Below are 24103 nucleotides of genomic sequence, written 5' to 3'. Positions count from 1 at the left end.
ATGGAATAAAACACTACTACTACTACTAATAATAATTAATAATAATAATAATGAGAAAGAAGGTTTAAAGAGAAAAAAGGACAAGCAAACGTAAATATTAACCACAGTATGACCTCTCTCTTTAGGACCTAGACTTGGACCCATGTCCTCTGCAGATAATATAATATATATGCATGCGTCCTTTGTGGTGGTACCACTATTAGTTTGCTCCCTTCTGCTCTATAAAATGCAAACCAGTCCCCTCAAAACCTTGCTACACTAAGACACACAAACACATGTACAATCACAAAATATCAAATGGCAGAACCAGTGCTTGATTCCGTCCATGTAAACCGGAAAAATGTCACAAAAATGGTGTCTGATTCACTACCCGCTAATGGTGGTCATGGCAAATACAGCTACTCTAAAAATTCTTACTATCAGGTATGTGCAACCCTATTTGTGTATCTAATAAAGGGTAAAAAGTATAAATAAAAGAACTTACCCGTATATGTATATGAGTACATATCCCATATATAAATGGATTTGCACTCTCTTTATTCATCAAGAAGAAAAAAAGAAAAGAAAAGAGAAGAATTCTTGATCTCTTAAACATGTCCAAAATGTTCTCTCTCTCTCGATCTTTCTTATTTTTGTTCTTCTAATAAAAAACTATGTCCATATTGTATTTACTCTCTTAATCTTAGTGGGTGGTGATCTATTTATCATATGGATGTTGAGAGATTTACAAGTTAGATATAATCTTTAATCTTGTTTATTGTATTTATTTATTTGTTATTGTAATGTTTATTTTGTTGACTACATGAAGATAGCTTTAGAAAGCCTAGAAACTCTAAGATCAGGCCAAGTTCCATACAGCTTTTGTCCTGTGGGTTGTCCCATTTATGAGCCATTCATAGCAATGTCCATTTGGGTGAAGAGTATCTAGCTTGGAACAAGGGAATACCGAATCTTTCCTAACAGGATAAGTGAATATCATCATTTCCATTTTTCCTTAAGGGATGTATTTAGGGTCTGAACAGCTTATTTAATTTTTTGTTGAAAGTATAATAAAATATACTTGTATTTTAAAAAAAATGAAGAAAAAAAAAAAAAAAAGATTTTAAAAAAACATACATAAAAACTAACAGTTAAAAGTTAAAATTTAAACCTGATGTCAAACTCACCCTTTTTATTTCTAATAAAAAGAATATAAACAAAAGAGAACAGTGATAATTATTACACACTGTGTGTAATAGATCTTACCCAAAAGAGAATATGTTTACTATCATATGGTCTTGAGGTTAAGGTGACTAATTTGGTCAAATTATTAGTAGCCACTCTTTTTTTTTTTTTTAATTATTTCAGGGAACTTCTTCTTGGCCGACCCTAACCCTATTCTATGGTAAACGAGAGCCCATTAGTCTTTATTATATTGGCATTATTATTGATTACAATATTTGAATCTAAAGCCCGTACCAACTCTACTTCACTCTTTTTGCTATTTGAACAAAGGGTCAAAGGCATAATTTTTAATTTGCTAGGATTGAAGCGAAATTTAATATTTTTTATAATTTGTCTTTAAAAAAAAGTAGAATAAGACAAATAAAAAAATACAAGTGTGTAAAAAAAAAAAAATAGTCCATTAAAAAAAATTATTTTTAATTTCTAACAAATTCGCTTCTAATTAATTTTAACATTTCCTTAATTGTCTTCTTCATGTGCTTTCTTTCTTGATATGATTAATCTTTGTGATATTCCCATTGCTTCCATAAAAGTATCTTTCTTCCTTCTACCTCTCTTTTCTTAATTAAAAGAAATATTGCCCAATAGAAAAATGAAAAAAAAATATTGGAAAATAACTAAATGATTCAATTTGGCCAATATCAAACTATGACCAAAGAAACTCGGATTTATACATGTAAGTATTAAACATTAGGAACCTCAGGGTTTTTTTTTTTTTTTTTGCTGAACAAAAAGTCTCAGCTAATTTGACAATCTAGCATACAATAGACACATGCACGTCTATTGAGTTAACAGTGAGGATCCACCATGCATATGCTGAGTTATGTTGGACAAAGAGATATGCTAGAATACAACATTCTTCGTAATGTTTTTTACCATTTATTAAGGTGATATGTTATGATTGGAACGTCAATTTTATATAGATTAATTATTACCACCATTTTTATTATACATTAATCATAATATATCATTTCAATAATTTTGAAATTTTTTTCTAAATTTCTAAAATCTCAATTATTATGCACCAATCATTTTTGTTATACATCAACCATTGACATCTCTATTTTCCTTAAAGTTTAGAGGTTTCAATTATTATGCATCAATCCTTTTATACTTGACTAGACTTATTGATTGACAAAATTAAGCACATGGATTCGAAGTAGAATAATATGTTTTGAGATCCAGGTTTGTGAATTCATTGCAGATCAACCCAACCAACTCAATTTAATCCAAAAGCAATAGATTGGTTTCTTACGGGTTGGTGAGTTGGTTTGGGTTCAGATTTTTTAAGAGGTTGGATTGTATTGATTGAAGTTTAATAATTTTTCTAACTAAATAAACACGACTACCTAGCTCTCTGCATATGTATATTACAAGGTAAAATACTATTTTGGTTTCTAAATTAAAAAAAAAATAAAAAATTAGTCCCTAAATTTTAACAAGTTCTTTTTTTGTCCCTAAATAATAGAAAAGATTGTTTTTCATCTGTAAACTATTGAAAATATTTCACTTTTGTCCTTAAACTTTAAAATAAAATTTTAAAAAATTTCTCATCCCTAAAAAATTGAAAAAAGCTCTTTTTATCCCTACTTTTGTCTCCAAACTATTAAAAAAATTTATTTATGAAATTTAAGAATAAAAAAAGAACGTTTCAAAATTTAAAAACCAAAATAATACTTTACCATATATTAAATATATGAAATATTAATTACATATGTATTGCTTTTATCGTTGATCTCATTATACTATATACACCACAATCCACCCAATAATTTCTTTCCCACACATCCAGCCTAACTCTATTAAGATGTCTCATTCTCATCTCACTTTTTTTCCGCTATCATTCTCACTCTTTTTTCTCTACTGTCATCAGATGTAATCCACACCACATTGCCATCAATCCTATATATATATATGCCTTGTTTTGTTAGTTTGACGTATTACATATTTGGATGACTAACTATTTATTAATGATGCTTATGTGATTTTATTTTGTAAAATAATGGTTCATATAAACAGCTTAATATTGATATTAAAGATAAATAGCCCAAGAAGCCTGTTTAAAAAGGCCAAATAAATCCAACAATGTTAGTTTAGATTGAGAATGCCCCTAAACTAAACCAACTCAATCTATGTGGCCCCTACTTATATTTTTTCACAAGTTTTTTTTTTCCACATCAAATTCTCACAATATTTTCATAAAAAATTAAGGTGTCAGTTCACTATAAATCAAAATAAAATAAATTACAAGTGAAATTACAACTCAAAATAAGGTTGTTGTAAAAATGTTGCGAAATTTTATTGTGCCCATAAACTCTTTATTTGAGTACCATATTATATTAGGGATTTATTGGGCCTCAATGCTAATTGAACACCAATAATAGGACTTATTTGAACTCTACCAATGCTTTCTCTTTTCTTTTTTCTTTTTCTTCTTTTTTTTGGAGGGGGAATTTATCCCAAATTCTGATGTTTGTCATGGTTATAAAAATTTAAACTAAGCGATTGTGACTTGAGTACTCTCTCTATTTCCTCTCCCCACTCTTAGACAAACACATATAAAATCTTGGATTTTATTTCTACAAAGGTAAACTCTCTAAATCACACATATAAACGCATCATTGGAATTCTAAATCTAACTTATGGAATTGAGGTCATAAAATTATATAGGGTCACCATTTAATCCAAAAACTTAAGCATATAAGTTAGGGCTAGTAATATTATATTAATTCATCAACTTTTTATTTTTCTTTTCATATTGTACAATAATAGTATTCATTATTGAATCAAGACCAACAATTTGATAAATCTGATCCTTGGTTGTATGTTTCTACTGATTGTAGATACTTGTTAGATTTGGTCACACTACAAAAAACGCGTTTTTGGGCCGCGTTTTTTAGCCGCGTTTTCGTAAAACGCAGCTACAGACAGGGATTTTGAACCGCGTTTATTAAAAACGCAGCTCCAGGAATGACAAATAGCCGCGTTTACTAAACGCGGCTATAGACCCGCTTTGAAGCCGCGTTCTTGGGGGCTGAGGCTGCGTTTGGTTGGGTAGGACTATAGCCGCGTTTTTAGAAACGCGGCTATAGGGACTTTTTTATTTATTTTTTCATTATTTCTAGAGCTGCGTTTAATCAAACGCGGCCTAACATTTAGTATAAATAAATAAATAAAAATCCCTAAATCAGATCGCTCTCCCTAAATCATCTCCACCCGCTCCTCCAACGAAGAAGAAGAAGAAGAGTGCGTAGGTTAAGCACCGTTGAGTCGTCCTCGATGGGGAGAATCGTCGCCGTTGAGTCTTCTGATTTGACGGAGGGTGATCGGACGGTTGCCGATGGTGGTGGTGGTGGTGGTGGTGTTGTTGTTGCTGAGGTGGATTTCAATGTTGGAGGAGGAGTTTCAGGTCAGGTTGAGCCCTAGCGATTAGCGCTTCCGATCTCGATTCGCGTGAGGATCCCGAGACCACTCAGATCGACGCCGCGAAGCTGATTAGTCTTGGTGGCTCCGCTTCTATTTCTGATAATCAAGCCCTCGTTAAGTTTCTCTAACCTCGATATTGGGTACGGTACCTATCAATTTCGAATCTTTATCGTTCTTTTATTGCAAATTGTGTGTGAATTTGAAGCTTCAATCCAGACCGATTCATCAAAAATTGGGTCTCGCCTAAAATGGAGAAATTGCCATGCGTGATTTATTTAACAACATATTAAACCAACAACGATTTTAATTACAAACAGTGTATTCTTTTTTCTTTTCGTTTTTTTTTTAATTATTTTTGTTATGGGAAGATTGAGAACTCTTAGTGTAAAGAAAACAGTTCTACATCATGAGAGAGTCCAGTAAGATGAAAGTGAGGATACTGTTCGATCCAGGTGACAAAATCCTGGATATTCCTTCTTTTTTTTTTAACCCATAATTGTTTGCTTTCTGTGTCTTTATGAGTCAAAATAATTACTATATTAATGCATATATAAAGATTGATTACAGCCTTAATTATCATGAAAAAACTAACAACGTGATTCAGTTCATTTTCTAATTGGTTTTAGACTTGACTCTAATCAAAACTGAAATTTTAATTAATTTATATTATACTCGTACTGATTTTGATAATTTTCAGGGAATTGAAATATGCGAGAGATTTGCCACAATGGCAATAATTGTGAACCTCGTGACATATTTAGTTGGCACAATGCATCTTCCTAGCGCAAGTGCTTCCAATTTTGCATCAACATCAGGGGGCACAGTATATCTTCTAAGCTTGTTTGGAGGCATTGTTGCAGATTCTTTCTTAGGCCAATATTGGATGATAGCCATTGCTGCTACAATTCGTGCAGGGGTGAGTATACTTTTAGCATGTTAACATGCAATCGTAATGTGATATTTATATGCTACACCTTTTTCTTTTTCTTTTTTAAATTTTAATCCAAGTATTCCGCTTCCTTGCTTGCTAAGTTCTATATTTGATAATTGTACTAATAGATTGTCAACCGGGATAATAAATTAGGGAACGTGTTTGTTAGCCATATCCACTTCTCTTCCAAATTTATGCCCGCCTCCTTGCAATCCTACTTTATCCAACAAATGCGTAGAGGCCAATAGTCTTCAAATGGGCATTTTCACCATGGCTCTGTATTTAACTAATATAGGAGTTGGTGGAATAAAGTCAAGTGTTGCAGGGCTTGGAACAGACCAATTTGATCAAAATGATGATAAGGAAAAGGCTCAAATGGCACATTTCTTCAGTAGGTTCTACTTTGTTATCAGCTCAGGTACCTTATTGCAGTTATAGTACTTGTGTACTTACAAGATCAAGTTGGAAGAAGCTGGGCATATGGGATTTGCTCGGCCTCAATGACACTTGCTCTCTTGGTCTTTCTACTGGGTACTAAAAGATATAGGTACAAGCAACGTTTAGGAACTCCTATAGTTCAAATTCTTCAAGTTATAGTGGCTGCTGTAAAGAAAAGGAAGGTAGCGTATCCATCTAATGATAGTGCCTTATATGAAGACCTTTCTCAAGAATCAAGAATATATCATACAGATAAGTTTCGGTATGTGACCATTAGAATTGCTGCTTAATATTTTAGAAGTTTGCTGTCAATATTGTTTTCTTTCTCTTCGAAAATAATCTGTTCTCTTAGATTATGCTTTTCTTAATTTTTTTTCTAAGCCCATTAACAAGTTTTCTAAACATTGATCAGAATTGTTATAACTAAAGTATGCATATAGTGCCTTTTCAAAATAAAGGGGAAAAAAGTGTGCACATAGAGTTACAGCTTGCCAAACCTTTATGACCCTATGGCATGGAATCCTCCTTGTCAACCTTCCTAATCTCAATCACAGATTTTTGCATCACCCAAACTATCCAAAAAAAGCAAAAACAAAAGACCAGATTATTTGTCTCAAATGATTCCCTACTCCTATATATACAACACCAATTAACTTTCAATAAGTGCTTCTTACTGATGATATCAGTTATCAATATTTCTGAATGAAATGAGATGTCTTTTTGGATCCTTCATGAGTGCTTCAAGATGACTTATTGGATTTGCTTGTAGGGAGAGCTGGCCGGTATGGATCAAAATTTCCTGTTGGTAAAGTCACTTGTATAGATGCAGAGGATCTGCCCTTGCTTCATTCATCACTCGAATCTCCATCGCCCACGCTAGAGGTTATTCTACCATCAATGAAATGGCTATGCATTTGACTTCTCTTAAGCTCTTATTCATTACACGATAATTATGTGGTTTAGTATCATTTTTTTTTAATTATTTTTATTTTTATGTTGTGTCCTCTTTTCTTAATTGAAGTAACTCTTGCAATGCAGCTTGCTGGATTATTTCCTACCTTCGATCTCATGTATATGCATTCATGTGTACACCCAACAAATAGCCTCCATCAGATATTGGTAGGTTTTCGTTTGACCATTTTTTTTTTGTATCTTCTGTATCTATCATCTACTCATTTGTTTCATGTCTATCAATCTTTATGCCCTAGCTATTTATTGACTAATACATTTTCTAGAACAATTGAAAAAAAAAAGTGTCTGTAATCTGCGTAAGTGATCCCAAGGGTTGCTGATTCAACCTTTATCATGGTTTTTTTTAATGACGAGGAAAAGAAGGAAAATAAAATAGAAAATTCATGTATGTTTATGCGGAGATCATTGAATGTTGGAGCTTCACTCTCTTGCCCCCTCGCAAATGAGAGATTAACAAGATAAACAAATTATGATTGTCAAAAATAGCATGATTCCTCAATGAATGGGTTTGACTTTTATGATGGATGCTATCAAGTAGCTGAGAATTGTAACTGTTTGTTAAATAATTGAAACTTGTGCATTTTTTTTTTGTCTGCATTATGATATCAATGTGTTTCCAATCGTGTGATACTTAAAAGACCTTTTTTCTTAAATTTTCCAGGAGCACTTTCTAGACAACGCTAAATTATCGGAAAATTATTTACACAATAATAATTGAGCTTGAACATTGTATCACTTGCAAAGAGAGCATAGTAGTTACTATGAAATTGTAGTTACTGCTCCTAAACCGCTAGATCTTACTTGAATTCTAGAACTTGTATTTTATTTAGATTATTGTACAATGTTACTTATGGTTTGTGGTTTATCAAATTGTTTCTCATTTTATGTGTATAAATCTGTCAACTATTGTTTGCTATATGCATGGTGTGTTTGATAAAATGCCTAAAAAAGATTGTATTATGTGACACAAATGAGGCAAATTTTGGTTTTATTGGATGATTTGTTGACATAATAAATGTTCTTTTCTTGACTGATTTAAGTTGCATTATAATAATAACTTTGTGCTAGCATATTTTAGTTGCTATGACAACATAGTCCTTAGAAATCAGCTATCTTTAACTTTTTCATTGTCCCCTTCCCATTGCTTGCATGTCATTTGAATTGACATGCTATGGTTTATGAAAGATTTTGAGCACTGTGCTTAGTCCTAAGATTGGCCTTAAGTTGAGGTTTTGTATTTGCTGCCTTGAGCTTCCCTTAAGTCCCAGGGGACTGCTTTTCTACTTCTATACTTTTTTGCTTAATGCATAATAGGTTCTCTCCATGATTGCCTCTTTTGAATGTTTGAGTTTCATAGTTTGTGTTTCACTTGGGAGATTTTTTTGTTTTTTTTGTTTAGTACTTATGGTTGTTTGCCTTATACATGTCCATAATATTTTGTCATGGTACAGATATATTTGTCTTATTTTGAACTGTTAAGTTGGGTAAAACAAAATGGGCATCTGATGGAGGTGGAGGTTGGCTATTATGGTAAAATTGAAACCAAAGGCATGTGAATGAAACTCTGAAGTTAGTAGTGGATTTGGTGCAAACAACCTGTACACTTGCTATGGAATATATGGAAGCTTAGAGAAATAATCAGTCTAGATAGCCTGTTGAAGTGTACATGGCCTCCTATAGGTTCATGTTATAAGGTAAATTTTGCCATCAAGAAATTGTAGAACAATAGATGGTGTGGCTTGAAGGTACAATGATAGTGGAAGTCAATGTATAGGAGCTCTATATGCAAGAATAGTAGAAGGAAATGATCAAATTGAAGTGTAGGCTTTAAGATTACGATGAGCAGTTTGATGTGGATTTGGGGCTTCAAGCAGTTGAGGTAGATTGTGAATTTAAAAGTCCAATAGATGAAGTCAGTTGGACCTACCAATTTGAGCATTGGCCATATCCTTCCTTAATGATGTTAGATCGCTTGGTTCTTCTACGAATATATTTTTCTCTTATGGCTTTCTTTGAACAAGTGAACTAGTAGAGAAGATAGCATGTGAAGCAAAGAACTAGCTGGGTTTGCTAGACAATGATGTATTGGGTGGAGGAGCATGTATTAAGACTTTACTAAACAGTGATGTACCTGCTCAATGAAAAAAAGGAAAAAAAAAAAACCCAAATGTGTTTGTAGCATTTTTTAGTGGAATTTCTTGCTTCCTTTTGGCATTTTTACTACAGTGTTACTCCAATAAAATTTAAATCAATTTTTTTTTTCTATTGAAAGTTGTGCTATTACCCAGGCCATTAAAAATCACTACTCATGTTTTAGTTTAAACTAAAACATGAATGACAACTGGCATGTGAGGTGTCTATCCTTCAAGTTCTTTTCTTCATTTTGTTGTCATCTATTTCCTAACTTGATAATGAAAATTAACCACAGAATATTTACTTTCATGAAGATTAATAGAATATTTATTTTTTTATTATTAGAGTCTTTTTTTTTTTTAGTAAAGAATTCTTAGTACATGCTTTTCCTACAATGGACCACTTTGCATATTAAGGCATTTATGGAAGTCATTCACATGCACTTGACAATAGCCATGTGAGTCATCCACTATGCCTAATTAGGCAACATGATATTGTTGTTGAAAAGATACACGTGTTCTCTAAACCTTTTGGTCTTCTTTTTTTAACGCATGTGACATTTTTCTTTTAATTATACATGAGTACTTGTTATTTGTTTCATTTTAAAAGGATGTTTTTAATGGATTTGTTACTCTATTTGCTTGGCAAGAAAAGCCTGCAAAAGTAAAAGGAAAATAAGAAATTAAGTACTTGGAAGATTCATTAATATCACTTTCATGTGTTAGTGTTACTCATTCATTTGTGCTTCTGGGTTTGTTTCAGTTTCAGTTTCTAGGAATTGGGTTGTTGTTATTTGATTTCATGTTTTTGTGTTTTGGGGGGAGAGATGGTGTGAATATGTAGTTGATGTTTTTTTGGTTGGAATGTATTTGTGGATTGGGTTGTGTGAATTTAAGGTATTGGATTGTTGTTGGAACTTGTTTATTTTGGATGGTTGTGTTGGAAACTTGTGATAGCAGGGGAAAATTCTTCAGTTCTGATAACAGCGAAAAAACAGCCAAAAAAGAGGGCAGGAGAAAAAAAAAAAAAAAAAAAGAGAAGATATAGCCGCGTTTTAAAAACGCGGCTATAGTTTCTATGCTAGGTTGGCAAACGAACTAACAGAGGGCTACAGCCGCGTTTTTTATAAACGCGGCTATAGTCTGCAGCCTGTAGCCGCGTTGATAACCGCGGCTCAAGCGGGTCTGTAGCCGCGTTTTTGAAAAACGCGGCTATAGACCTGATGCCTATAGCCGTGGTTCAAAAACGCGGCTTCAGGTCTGGTCTGTAGCCGCGTTTTTAAAAACGCGGCTACAGACCCCGCGGGTCTGTTGCTGCACCGCTTAGGCCGCGTTTACAAACGCGGCTCTAGAAAACGCGGCTATAGGATATAGCCGCGTTTTCGGGGTCTATAGCCGCGTTTTTGAAACGCGGCTATAGGCCCCGTTTTTTGTAGTGTCAATAACGCGGGAAAAACTTAGAATTAACTTATTTTAACTATTTTGCAGAGATCATTAGCGAATACTGTAAAGAACAAAATTGATGAGGAAATTTCTCAGAAGCTTGATATATCAAAATTTTGTTCTACTTCCAACATAATTCGCATTGCAGATTTGGGATGTGCAGCTGGACCTAATACATTTGTTTCTGTGCAAAATCTAATTGAAGCTATAGTTGAGAAGTACCACTTCCTATGCCCTACTTCTCCATTGCCTGAATTCCAAGTGTTTTTTAATGACCAAGACACGAATGACTTCAACAGTCTCTTCATTACTCTCCCACCAGATAGGAAATACTTTGCTGCCGGAGTGGCAGGTTCCTTTCATTACCGATTGTTCCCCGAGTCCTCTCTCCATGTTGTGCATACCTGTTATTCACTCCATTGGCTCTCTATGCTGCCTAAAGAGTTGAATGACAAGAACTCTCCCGCATGGAACAAGGGGAGAATTCACTACACTAGTGCCCCTGAAGAAGTACATAAGGCTTATTCAACTCAATTTGCCAAGGACTTTGAGAATTTTTTGAATGCTAGAGCAAAAGAGCTTGTGCCCGGAGGGATTATGGTAATATTAATGTCTGGTATTTCTAAAGGGTTTCCTTATTCTGAGATCCCAACTGGCATGATGTACGATTTGCTTGCATCTAGCCTCATGGATATGGCAAGAGAGGTTAGTTAGTTTATTATTATTATTATTATTATTATTAAAATTCATTTTTCCTATGTACACCTATATTTTAATTAGTTTTCAATCAATAAGTGTTTGAATATTCATGTGTGAGTAATGTGGTTAGTTAAATAGCAAAATTTCACCTTGAATACTAATGAAAAGGGGTCAAATGATGTCTCTATATATTATATTAAATACTTAATTAGAATCTTCCAAGGTATTACTCAACAATAAGTAAATAAAATTTCAGCCACAAGTTATATCCAGATATAACTTAGTCATCATATGTTCTTACTCTTATTTGAAGAACATTCATTTTACTCAATGGTAATCAGGCAGGAAGTTATTTCTAAAGAAAATATTTCGTAATATTTTTAGAACTTTACCAACTCATCTGAGAGAATTATGAATATTTATATTCTCTTGCATAAATTAATGATTCTACAATTAGTTCTACCCTCAAAAACATCTTTTTAAAAAGATAATACTAACTATAAAATTAAATAAGACAGCTACCAAAAGTCAATAGTTTTTCTGGCAATAAAATAATATTTGTGTGTAAAGAGAAATAGATGAAATCATCATTTGGTTGTTTCTTTAAAATCAAATGTTGTTATATATGCATAATACACTGATTTGGGTATGCTGGGAGATGACCACAATTTGACTCCCTGGCCATAACCATTCTAAAAAGAGACTTGCAGAATGTGATGTTCAATATAATAAAAAATATAAGTTGAAGGGGATAAAAATAGGAAACGTTTATTCCCATAGAACATGAAGGGACGGAGGGCATGTAGACGGATCGACAGCGTAGATGACTCGACTATGACGGTTAAATTTAACTGATCATCCGTCATGTACGAATTAATTGAAGATTTCAGGTTGTGTCATTTGATATGCTTTAGATCAACTTTTGCTTTATCTGCACGCAAGCGTGTATACTTGGACTTCTTGCAACACACATTTGGGAAGACTCCTATATGGAAAGGAACTTGAGGGGGAAGTTGTATCCTAAAAGAAATGCGATTCTACCCAATATAAATACTCCAGAAACCCTAGATATGAAGGTACGCATAATATTCTTAACTCGGACACTCTAGGGTTAAAGAAACAAGATTCTAACTTGACATTCGGAGGGTTTTTGGCCGGCACCAGACCGGTGCTCTCTTTTGGGTCCTTTATTTTCTTTTTGCAGGTATTGCTTTAGTTTGAGGAGTGCTTGCAACTCACTGGTGATATTTTCGGCATCATCAGTTGGCGCCGTCTGTGTGAACGAGAAAATCTTCCGATTACTTTAGCCTCACTCTATTCCTGAGACAAAGAGTTGTATGGTACTCACTCGATCGATGGCAATGAACAACAATCAAGGCGACGAACCGCACGCCACCGCCCTAGAGAGGCAGGTTCAAACGCTTGCGGCGGCAGTTGAGCGCCTCACCAAGCAGAATCATGATTTACAAGAACAGTTGCGACAAAGGACCGCACCCCCAAGTGCACCACAGGAAGACCAGGAGGGCGCTAGTCCGGAAGGAAGGAACGCAGAAAGACCTGAGGGCAGCAACGCTCCAACCAGACTCGAGCGACAAGAAAACAATCAACCATCGGTCTCAGACGCCGTACCGACTCACATAGCCGCCGAAATGCAGGAGATGAGGGAACACATGGATGTGATGATGAGCGCCCTTAGAGGACGGGTATCCAGCAACCTGGACGACCTCATCCATAGAACGGATTCACCATTCACAGCGTTGGTGAATTCATACCCCGTTCCTCCAAAGTTTCGCATGCCCCATATGGAAAACTACGATGGATCCAAAGACCCGTTGGATCACTTGGAGTCTTTCAGAACCCTAATGCATCTTCAAGGTGTACCGGATGAAATCATGTGCAGGGCTTTTCTCACCACCTTGAAAGGGCCTGCGAGGGATTGGTACAGTAGGCTGACGCCTAATTCCATCGGTACTTTCAAGGAACTAGGCGCACAGTTCGTATCACACTTCATTGGAAGTCATCGACACAAGAGGTCTATTGCATGTATACTGGGAATTAAGCAACGAGAAGGCGAGACATTAAGGTCTTATATAGCCCGCTTCAACAAGGAGTCCCTCTCGATAGACGAGGCAGATGACAAGATACTTGTGGCAGCATTCACGAATGGGTTACAAGAGGGTAAGTTCTTATTTTCACTATGCAAGAATGACCCAAAGACTATGTCTGATGTATATTACAGGGCGACGAAGTATATGAACGCGGAAGATGCCTTGCTGGCCAGAGACGACTATAAGCCAAGAAAAAGGGAGAGATAGGAAGATACGAAACCAGATAATGGACGAAAAATGACAAGAACCAGAGATCGACAAGAAGACCGGAGATCCAAACCGCCTTCGGGGAGGTTTACAAGTTTTACCCCCCTCACAGCCCCAATTGACCAGGTGTTAATGCAAATCAAAGATGAAGGAACCTTGACGTTCCCGGGCAAGTTGAAGGGAGATCCGAACAAGAGGCCACGAGATAGATACTGCCATTTTCATCGTGACCACGGCCATGATACGACGGACTGTTATGACCTGAAGCAACAGATCGAAGCACTTATCAGGCAAGGAAGGTTGCAGAGGTTCGTGAGGAAGGAGAGAGCGGATCAACCCCAGGAGCAGAATCCCAGACGGGAAAATGAACGTCCCAGACCACCAATAGCAGACATACGGATGATAATAGGGGGCAGTACTTCAACGGGGTCGTCTAAAAAGGCCAGAAAGACCTATCTACGGGCGGTTCAAAGTGTCCAGTCGACGGGCTCTTCGCTAGAAAGAATACGACAGAACGGCTCCAGTATCGAGTTTTCTAAAGAAGAGGCCTGGCGCCTTCACCACCCCCATGACGACGCGTTTGTGGTTAGCATATAGGTAGGAGACTTCAACGTCCACCGAGTTCTAGTGGATAACGAAAGCTCAGCGGACATCCTTTACTACCCCGCGTTCCAGCAGATGGGGATTGCAAAAGAGTGCCTGATCCCAGCATGTACGCCCCTCGTTGGCTTTGGGAGAACTCAGGTCCATCCTTTAGGATTCGTCACTTTGGCGGTGACGGTAGGAGACTACCCGCAGCAAATAACCAAGGACGTTTCCTTTCTAGTGGTTGATTGCTCCTCAGCATATAATGCCATACTCGGACGACCCACTCTCAACGCGTGGAAGGCCGTCACTTCTACCTACCATCTGATGATCAAGTTTCCCACTGAACATGGAGTTGGAGAACTGCGCGAAAATCAGGTGGCTGCGCGGGAATGTTACGTGGCCATGATGGAGATGGATAACCATGTACAAGCAATGAACATCGAGGAACAGAGAACAGTGGCAGAACCCGTGGAGAAATTGGAAGAGGTACAACTGGACGATTCGAGGCCCGACCGAACCACCAGGATAGGAACCTCGGTCGACCCAACGGTTCGACATGCGCTCTTACTGTTCCTTAAAGAGAACCAAGACGTGTTTGCATGGAGCCATGACGACATGCCAGGAATAGATCCGGCAGTCATAGTCCATAAATTAAACGTGTCACCTTCATTCTCTCCAGTTCGACAAAAGAAGCGTGTGTTCGCCCCCGAGCGGGATCGAGCCGCAGCAGAGGAAGTGCAGAAGCTACGGGAAGCTAACTTCATACGAGAGGTGTACTACCCAGACTGGCTGGCAAATGTGGTAATGGTTAAAAAGTCAAATGGGAAGTGGAGAATGTGCGTTGATTTCACGGATCTGAATAGAGCGTGCCCTAAAGACAGTTACCTGCTCCCACGCATTGACGCCTTAATGGACTCCACCGCAAGACATGAGTTGTTGAGCTTTATGGACGCCTTCTCAGGATATAATCAGATTAAGTTGGACAAAACAGATCAAGAGAAAACATCATTTGTGACAAGTCAAGGGCTTTTTTGCTACAAGGTGATGCCATTTGGGCTCAAGAATGCAGGAGCCACATACCAGCGATTAATGAACAAAATGTTCGCACACCAAATTGGCCGAAACGTTCAAGTCTATGTAGATGATATGTTGGTGAAAAGCGCAAAGGTGTCAGATCATCTGAGGGACCTCCAGGAGACTTTCAACACTCTTCGAACGTACAAAATGAAGCTGAATCCAAGCAAATGCGCATTCGGAGTGATCGCTGGAAAATTCCTAGGATTCATGGTGTCCCAGCGGGGCATTGAGGTCAACCCCGAGAAAGTGAAAGCAATTATGGAGCTATCTCCTCCAAGGACGGTGAAGGAAGTGCAAAGTTTGACAGGAAAGATAGCAGCCCTAAACAGGTTCGTATCAAGAGCAACGGACAAGTGTCTACCTTTCTTCAGAACACTAAGGAGATCTTTCGAGTGGACGGATGAGTGCCAAAGGGCATTTGAAGAGTTAAAAGCATATCTCTCTGCCCCGCCATTGCTTAGTCCATCCACGCCGAGGGAGGAATTGTTCCTGTACCTTGCCGTCTCATCAGTAGCGGTAAGTGCAGCTCTCATCAGAGAGGAATGGAAGATACAAAAGCCCGTGTACTTTGTAAGCCGGGCGCTAAGAGGCACAAATGAGAGATACCCACGGATGGAGAAACTCGTCTTCGCACTCGTAACCGCAACTCGTAAACTGAAGCCCTATTTTCAAGCACATACTATTATAGTCCTGACGGATCAGCCCTTACGGAGAGCAATGAACAATCCTGAAACTGCCAGACGGATGGCTTTATAGGCTATCGAGTTGAGTGAGTTCGATGTCCAATACCAGCCACGAACGGCTGTGAAAGGACAAATATTGGCAGACTTCATCTCAGAATTCATTACACCTGAGGAGCAGGGGGCAGGAGAAACGCCCACATGGAGAATTCATATAGACGGATCCTCCAATAAACATGCAGGAGGAGTCGGAGTTGTACTCCATACCCCGGAAGGAGATAAGATTGGATGCATGATCCGTCTGGAGTTCCCCACTACAAATAACGAAGCAGAGTACGAGGCCCTGGTGGCAGGATTGGAGCTTGTAATAGCGGCTGGGGCCAGGAAGGCAGTGGTCTACTCCGATTCCCAAATCGTAGCTAGACAAGTTAACGGGAGCTATGATTGTAGGAGTGAACGAATGAGAAGGTATCTTGGAGAAGTGAAGGGTCGAACGAGTGACCTCCGATTCACGATAGCTCAGATCCCGAGAGAAGAAAATCAAGAGGCGGATCGACTCGCAAAGGCTGCTTCGGCTGAACCTATGATCGTCCCAGAGCAGGTATTGTCCTTCGTCCAATATTCATCGCTGCTAGATAACGTTCAAGTGCAGGAATTAAGCACTAAAAACGACTGGACGGTTCCAATTGTGGCGTACCTCAAGGACGGCAAACTGCCAGACAGGAAGGAAGACGCAAGAAAATTGAAGGTTAGGGCTGCCCGATTCATACTGATTAAAGACGTCCTCTACAAAAGAGGATTCTCCCGACCATATCTGAGATGCCTTGGCCATGACGAAGCAGAATACGTGATGAGGGAAGTTCATGAAGGAGTTTGTGGAAACCACTCCGGATCCAGGTCTGCAGTACCTGGCTACTCGAGCGGGGTACTACTGGCCGACAATGCAGAAGGATGCCCATATGTACGTTAGAGCCTGCGATAAGTGTCAACGGTTTGGCAATCTTATTAGACAGCCAACGGAGGAACTCACACCCATGACGGCCCCATGGCCGTTCGTACAATGGGGATTAGACATCATGGGTCCGTTTCCAATAGCGGCAAGACAACTGAAGTTCTTGGTAGTTGGTATTGACTACTTCACCAAGTGGGTGGAAGTAGAAGCTCTTGCTACTATCACGGAGAAAAACATTCGCAACTTTGTATGGAGAAGTATTATTTGCCGATATGGGATCCCGAGAGTACTCGTTTCAGACAATGGGAAGCAATTCGACAACGATGCATTCCGAGATTTTTGTTCTCAACTGGGAATCAAGAATCACTACTCGTCACCCGCCCACCCACAAGCCAACGGACAAGTTGAAGTCACGAACTGGTCCTTGTTAAAGATTATCAAGACCCGGCTCGAGGGGCCAAAGGGCATATGGCCAGACAAACTACCAAGTGTACTATGGGCGTACAGAACAACGACAAGAACGCCAACGGGAGAGACACCGTTTCGATTGGCGTTTGGTGCCGAGGCCCTCATACCAGCAGAAGTGGGATTGACGAGCTACCGCGTGGAAAGCTATGACGAGAGCAAGAATATTGAAGCATTACGTCTAGAGCTTGACCTTGTCGATGAAGTCAAGGCAGCAGCAGCCCAGAGACTGGCGCGGTACCAAGACATGATGGCAAAACAATACAACTCCAAGGTCCGACACTGAGATTTCAAGGTTGGAGATCTAGTGTTACGAAAAGTGCTTGGCGCTACGAAGGATGCATCCCTAGGAAAGCTGGGTCCTAATTGGGAAGACCCGTACAGAATCATCTCATGGCACAGGAAAGGAACGTACTACCTGGAGACATTAGACGGAAGGAAGTTGGGCCATCCCTGGAACACGGAGCACCTGAAAAAGTACTACCAATAGGGCAGCAGTCATAAGACGATACCTACTGCCTTATTTTCAGTTTAATTTTAGACAGTCATGGCTTTTACTTTTTAACTAAAGTTTTCTTTTCCATTGACAATTTGGTTTGTTGAACTTATGAGAGGAATTTTATAGAAAATACGAAATGCATGCTGTTGAAAAATCTACAATTCCGCAATATGGACGGATCATCCGAAGGATGAAAAACCTACAAGTCCACAATGTGGACGGATCATCCAAAGGATGAAAACCTACAAGTCCACAAAGTGGACGGATTGTCCCAAAGGGATGAAAACTTACAAGTCCACAAAGTGGACGGATTGTCCCAAAGGGATGGAAACCCTTAAATCCACAAAATGGACGGATCACCCCAAAGGGATGAAAAATCTAGTCCACAAAGTGGACGGATTGTCCCAAAGGGATGAAAACTTACAAGTCCACAAAGTGGACGGATTGTCCCAAAGGGATGGAAACCCTTAAATCCACAAAATATACGGATCACCCCAAATGGATGAAAAATCTAGTTCACTAAGTGGACGGGTCTTAAAACACATCAAAAAGTAAAGTCCGAAGAAAGGACGGACGCCTAAAATTTCCTTTGTAGACGGGCATACAATAGATGACGGATAATAAGCAAGCAACAGGCAATAAGAGATTTGATAAGCTAAATTTAGTAATTACAAACGACGGTTCAACAAAGTTCTCTTACAACAGTAAGAATTTTTTACAAAAAAGAAAAGTATCCTACTCGTTCTTTGGAGAAGAGTTCCCGACCAATGGACCGTCGTTTGGCTGACTAGGAGGAAGAGCTTCACCTTCGTCAGCTGGAGCAGGGACGGCAAACACTTCGTCTGTACTTTCTGAATGGACGGACTGTGCAAGTGTTTGCCCTTGAGCATCAATGGATATGTGGGATACATCCAGATCAGGATACGATGACTTCAGCTGACGGATGGTGTCATCGAATCCGTCAGCAAAGGAGCTCCCAAGCTCCGTCAGAAGGAGTTCAGAATCACGATTTTCCTGGACGGCTATCTCTTTTGCGTTGTCGAGTTTGGACATTGTCTCCGTCAACTGCTTCTCCTTGTCCTTCAAAATCTCACGCAAATGCCCATTCTCCTTTTCCACCTCACTTCTGACCTGCTCCGAGCACTTGAGCTTTCTGTCTACATTGATCTTGTAAGTTTTCAGCTCGAAAAGCTCATCCTCCATCGTCTTGTTTTTCTTTCTCAGACGGTCCATGGTTGTCTCGTGATTGAGACAACGGCCAAAGAGCCCTTTCATCATCACCATGGCCTGGAAGGGAAATACAACGTCATGATAATGACGGGTGTAAAAAAAATAAAAAAATAAAAAAAAACTGAGCAAAACTAGTAGACAGATTCAAAGTTACCTGTGCAAGGGTGAAAAGGCCAGTCTCACCCATCGCCTCCGTTGAATGGTTGCCGAGGTCCGCGTAGTCGTCAGCTGTCAGGATAGACGACAGCTTCTCGAGGGCATAACTTGAATCTTCCCGAAAGAGGACGGGTGGTTTCTCCTCGGAGGGTACTGGACCCTTCATTAAGCCCTTGCCCTTCCCATGCTTGACGGGCATTTTCTCTGCCTCCAAGGCCACGACGGGTTCAGGGGTGGTTTTTTGCTTCTTTGGAGGACGGTCTGTTCTTTCATGTTGAGTTCGTTTTGACAGTACAGGTGGGACCGTCCCCTTTGTTTGACCTCCCTCCAGCTTTTTCTTCGCTGCCTGTTTTTTAATGAAGGCTCTCCTCTTAGTAGCGTCCATCTCTGCAAATCATAGACGGATGAGAAAGGCCAGGTAAGATAAAAAAGAGAGAGAAGAAGAAAGACGGATAGAGTTTCTGCGAACTTACGTTTTCTAATTCTTGTATCGTAACGACGGGCGGAGGATGAAGGATCAGGACTGTCACAATACCAGTGTAGAGTATCAAGTGTGACGAGTTGAGCCCAAGTCCTCTCTTGCAGTTTTGTCTTGTTAAAAATTTTCTCCAGAAAACTCCACTGCTCCAAGTTAACTTGTGGACGATCCCGAGCTGCAATCAAAGACGGTTAGACCTTAAAAAATGAATCAACTTCGGAGACTGACTGGACGGAAACAAAAGGGATACATACCCGACGGAGGCATTATGCCCCATGTTGTGTCGACGGGCATGTAAGTTTTATCTCCTGGACGACACATCCATTCGTCCCCTTCCAAAAAGAAATAATGACTCTTCCAGTCTCTGTTTGAGTCTGGAGTATCATTGACGAGCCTCAATAATGGGCTTCTAGCCGCAAAACTATACATCCCCTTGGACTTGACAATCTCTGTTGGACGGTAGCAATGGAAGAATTCTTCCACCGTCAACCTTCGGACACCGTCAGACATTGCCCCATACAAAACTTCAACTCCAATGAACACCCTCCAGGCGTTTGGGGAAATTTGGGTGACGGACAGGCCAAGGTACTGAAGAAGGTGACGGTGAAGAGAACTTAATGGAAATCTGAGCCCCGCCTTTAAAGCTTGCTCGTAGATCCCAACACCGTCTACCCCCTTATAGTAGCATTTTTCAGATTTTTCGGGAAGACGTAGACAGATGTTGTCTGGTATTTGGTACTTGGTCCTAAGTGTGTTGAGTTGAGATTCAGTCATAGATGACCTAAAATCATTTACCGTCCAAAGAGGCAGCATGATGAACTCTCTAAGGCCATCTGGGCCGATTACTGACTGGACGGAAGGATCCACACCGTCCAAGCTACTACTGGACGACTCTGAACTCTCCATCTCCAGACCACCATCAAGGGAAGAAGAGGTACTGGACGGATTCCTCTCTTCACTTGAAGTGTCAGGATCTCTTGGACCTGACGGAAACTTTTCATCGTAGCCCGCCCCCTCGCGGACAAACGACTGGCTACTTGACGCACTAGACATTACCTACATTTATGACGGTATAACCTAAGACACCGACGGATCTAAAGAAAGCTTATACATGTGAAACAATGAAATTGAAAGAAAGACGGAGAAAGGTTTGGCATACATACCGGATCGAGATGGTTTCTGACGAGGAACGACGGACGGATCTGTTGAACGACAGGAGGGCACGATAGTTGTGACGGTTGCGCTCTACTCACAAATTTTTGATAAGAAGTGAAAATGAAGGGAGAAATGTCTGGCTTTTTATAGAACGAAGGGCGCGGGATACGAAGCGACGCCTCATTTTGGAGAAATAGCCAATCCACAAGGACCACGTGTTCTTCGTCAGAAATGCAGGCCACGTGTCATCCGTTATGGTATACTAAGACCGTCCCCTCTCAATACATTGCTATTAGTCATTCCATGAATCCGTCAGGTTTCAAAGACGGATCCAAGGACTGAAGGGGGCAGCTGAAGGGGATAAAAATAGGAAACGTTTATTCCCATAGAACATGAAGGGACGGAGGGCATGTAGACAGATCGACAGCGTAGGTGACTCGACTATGACGGTTAAATTTAACTGATCATCCGTCATGTACGAATTAATTGAAGATTTCGGGTTGTGTCATTTGATATGCTTTAGATCAACTTTTGCTTTATCCGCACGCAAGTGTGCATACTTGGACTTCTTGCGACACACGTTTGGAAAGACTTCTATATGAAAAGGAACTTGAGGGGGAAGTTGTATCCTAAAATAAAGACGATTCTACCCAATATAAATTCCCCAGAAACCCTAGATATGAAGGTACGCATAATATTCTTAACTCTGGCACTCTAGGGTTAAAGAAACAAGATTCTAACTTGACCTTCGGAGGGTTTTTGGCCGGCACCACACTGGTGCTCTCTTTTGGGTCCTTGATTTTCTTTTTGCAGGTATTGCTTTAGTTTGAGGAGTGCTTGCAACTCACTGGTGATATTTTCGGCATCATCATAAGTGTATCTTTTTCATCATCAATAATTGGTTTTGAGATGAAATAAAACAACTTCACAGTCCGAAAAAATAATATTAGAGTCAAGATCATGGGTTCAAGTCGGGAGAGTGTCATTGTGAGGGAGAAATTGTTGGGGGGATTACAATTCGACTCCCCACAATCACTCTAAAATTAGGCCTGTAGGGGGTGATGTTAAATACTATAAAAGATTTGAGTTTACCTTCTTTATCATCAATTGGTTTTGAGATAAAGTAAAACTGCTCATGGTCCAACAAGGTAGGCCAAAGCAAAACTAAATTGGCAGTTTATTTTTACTTCATTAGAGGAGTGTGTTTTCATATCATATGCTATTGCAACAATGAAGTTTAATTAAGCTAGAGCCCTTCTAAATCCGTAGTAATATGCATATAGCTTTCGCTAAAACGTAACAGGTATATTTATATGCTTATACAATAGGTTATAGTACAAAAACCTTAAATTTCTCAACTCTTATAATATCTTTTTTCTTTTCTTTCTTTTTTCGAAGATAGCTATGAGCCTATGAGGTATTTTTGAAGTTATCTCTTAAAATTCTACATGTGTAGGAAATACCAATCTTTTATCAAATTATTGGGGTGGCACAAACATTTTTCAGGGTCTTATTACTGAAGATCGCGTGGATTCTTTCAACTTGCCTTTTTATGCTGCCTCCCCGGATGAGATGGCAGAGCTGGTAGAGCAAAACAGGCATTTTAGCATAGAGAGGATGGAGTTAACGAACCCAGTTCCATCATTGGAAGGTCCGATTGATATCCGAGCATGGATTATGCATTTAAGGGCTGCCACGGAAGGAGTTTTCATCAAACATTTCGGAAGGGAGGCTATAGATGAAATATTCGAACGATTGATCAAAAAACTTTCAAACTATTCTGAGCTATTGAATTCGAGAACCAACGTAAAAGTTCAATTATTTGCTGTGTTGAAGTGTAAATGATGTAATTTGTATTAATCATGTGAGACTTATTTCATTCTGAAATAATTCAATTTGTATTAATCTTATGACTCATTTCTTGGTGAAATGGTTATGTACTTACCTTTTGTGAGACAAGGTTTGCAAAATTAATAAATTTGAAAACTTCATGGGTTAAAAATAATGGCCTGCAACATATTCTTTTGTAGGGCTAAGTAAAACGTATGCATTGTGAAATGGGCACTACCCTGAATCTAGTGGATATTCTTCAAATGGTATGGAAAGCAAAGTGACCTTTTGTATAAACCCTGTAAGGGTATGGACAGCAACAGAGAATTCTTATATTTATCTCAACATATATAAAAGGGCAGCAATAAGGACAAACCCTCATGCATGACCCCAAGCAAGAGTTGGGTTTAATTTGCTTCAACCACTACTACAATTGCTTATATTTATCTCAAGATGAAAGATATTGCCATTTCAAAATTGGTACATCTTCCTAGAATGGAAGAAACTAGCATTGGATTTGGTTTTGTGCTCCATGATCTTATTGCATTAATGCATGCAAAACTATTTCATTTATATTCATCCAAAAAAAAAACTTTCAGTTTATCCTCTGAAGAATTGTCTAATCTTCTGTCAAAGTCAAATTTGATGAATTATACAAAACCTTTTCTTGATAACGAAGACAGTGGATTCATAAATTTTTCAAAGTTTGCAATAATTAGTATAGACTAGAACGCTCCCCTTTTGCTATTGGACAACGACTCACCACTAAACCATAATTTAACACAATTCCTTAAACCAATTTCCCTGTTTAAACTATTATTGTTCATGTACGAAACAAGGACCACAACCAAGTATATATAAAACCTAGGGCTCTCTCAACGGCAATCGATATAATAAAGTAATAATGAACCCTCTCATATGGTGTTGCTTTCCTCAAAAGTTCCAGAGTATATAAACCCTAGTTGTACGTTCATTCAGTCCATGTCTAATAATATACTATAGCATTATAGCCTTGGGTTGATTCTCTCTCACTCTCTCTCTCTCTTCGTTTTATTATTTTTCACCTTCAATTTTTGATAAAATAAACCCTCAATTTTTCACCTTAGGGACTAATGTATTAAAACTTTAATGTGTAATGTGTTGGCAAACCATGATCAAAACATAGAACCTAGGTTTAGACTTGCTCAAAGTATGTTTTATTGTAAAATTGGAATTAAGTGATTGTAGAAATTAGTGAACAAATTATGTAAGGCTCAGTCGATCAAAAATTAGATTCAATCGATCGAAAATCGTGTAGAATAAATTTTTTACAGAATTTTCAACTCAACTCATGCCCGTTTGACGTGTAGAGTTTTATGTTTTACTTCACATATAAAAAGAAAAACTCTAACTACATTTTAGAGGCTTTTTGAT

The 24103-nt window shown here is 38.7% G+C and overlaps 1 protein-coding gene and 1 long non-coding RNA gene across 2 annotated transcripts; both read left to right on the top strand.

The window, feature by feature from the left end:
* The first annotated feature begins 297 nt into the window (after positions 1-297).
* Positions 298-22705, top strand: LOC142627609 (loganic acid O-methyltransferase-like). The gene is made up of 3 exons (XM_075801482.1): positions 298-423; positions 10612-11271; positions 22367-22705. The coding sequence occupies exons 1-3, from the start codon at positions 298-300 to the stop codon at positions 22703-22705; spliced, it is 1125 nt and encodes a 374-aa protein (XP_075657597.1).
* LOC142627383 (uncharacterized) lies at positions 6761-7693 on the top strand. Its single transcript, XR_012842833.1, has 3 exons — positions 6761-6901; positions 7058-7138; positions 7653-7693. It is a non-coding gene; the product is annotated as an uncharacterized LOC142627383 (long non-coding RNA).
* Positions 22706-24103: the final 1398 nt, after the last annotated feature.

This window comes from Castanea sativa, chromosome 3, assembly GCF_040712315.1.
Source record: "Castanea sativa cultivar Marrone di Chiusa Pesio chromosome 3, ASM4071231v1".
NCBI lineage: Eukaryota > Viridiplantae > Streptophyta > Magnoliopsida > Fagales > Fagaceae > Castanea > Castanea sativa.
The sequence above is the reverse complement of the archived record's forward strand: the minus strand, read 5'-3'. Positions and strand labels throughout refer to the sequence as shown.

What these genes read in the sequence shown, in the direction of transcription:
- LOC142627609 (XM_075801482.1), top strand. Translation starts at nt 298, where the DNA reads ATGGCAGAACCAGTGCTTGATTCCGTCCATGTAAACCGGAAAAATGTC. An exon ending in CTAAAAATTCTTACTATCAG is followed by an intron (nt 424 to 10,611) that starts GTATGTGCAACC and finishes ACTATTTTGCAG; the next exon opens with AGATCATTAGCGAATACTGT. An exon ending in TCATGGATATGGCAAGAGAG is followed by an intron (nt 11,272 to 22,366) that starts GTTAGTTAGTTT and finishes AACATTTTTCAG; the next exon opens with GGTCTTATTACTGAAGATCG.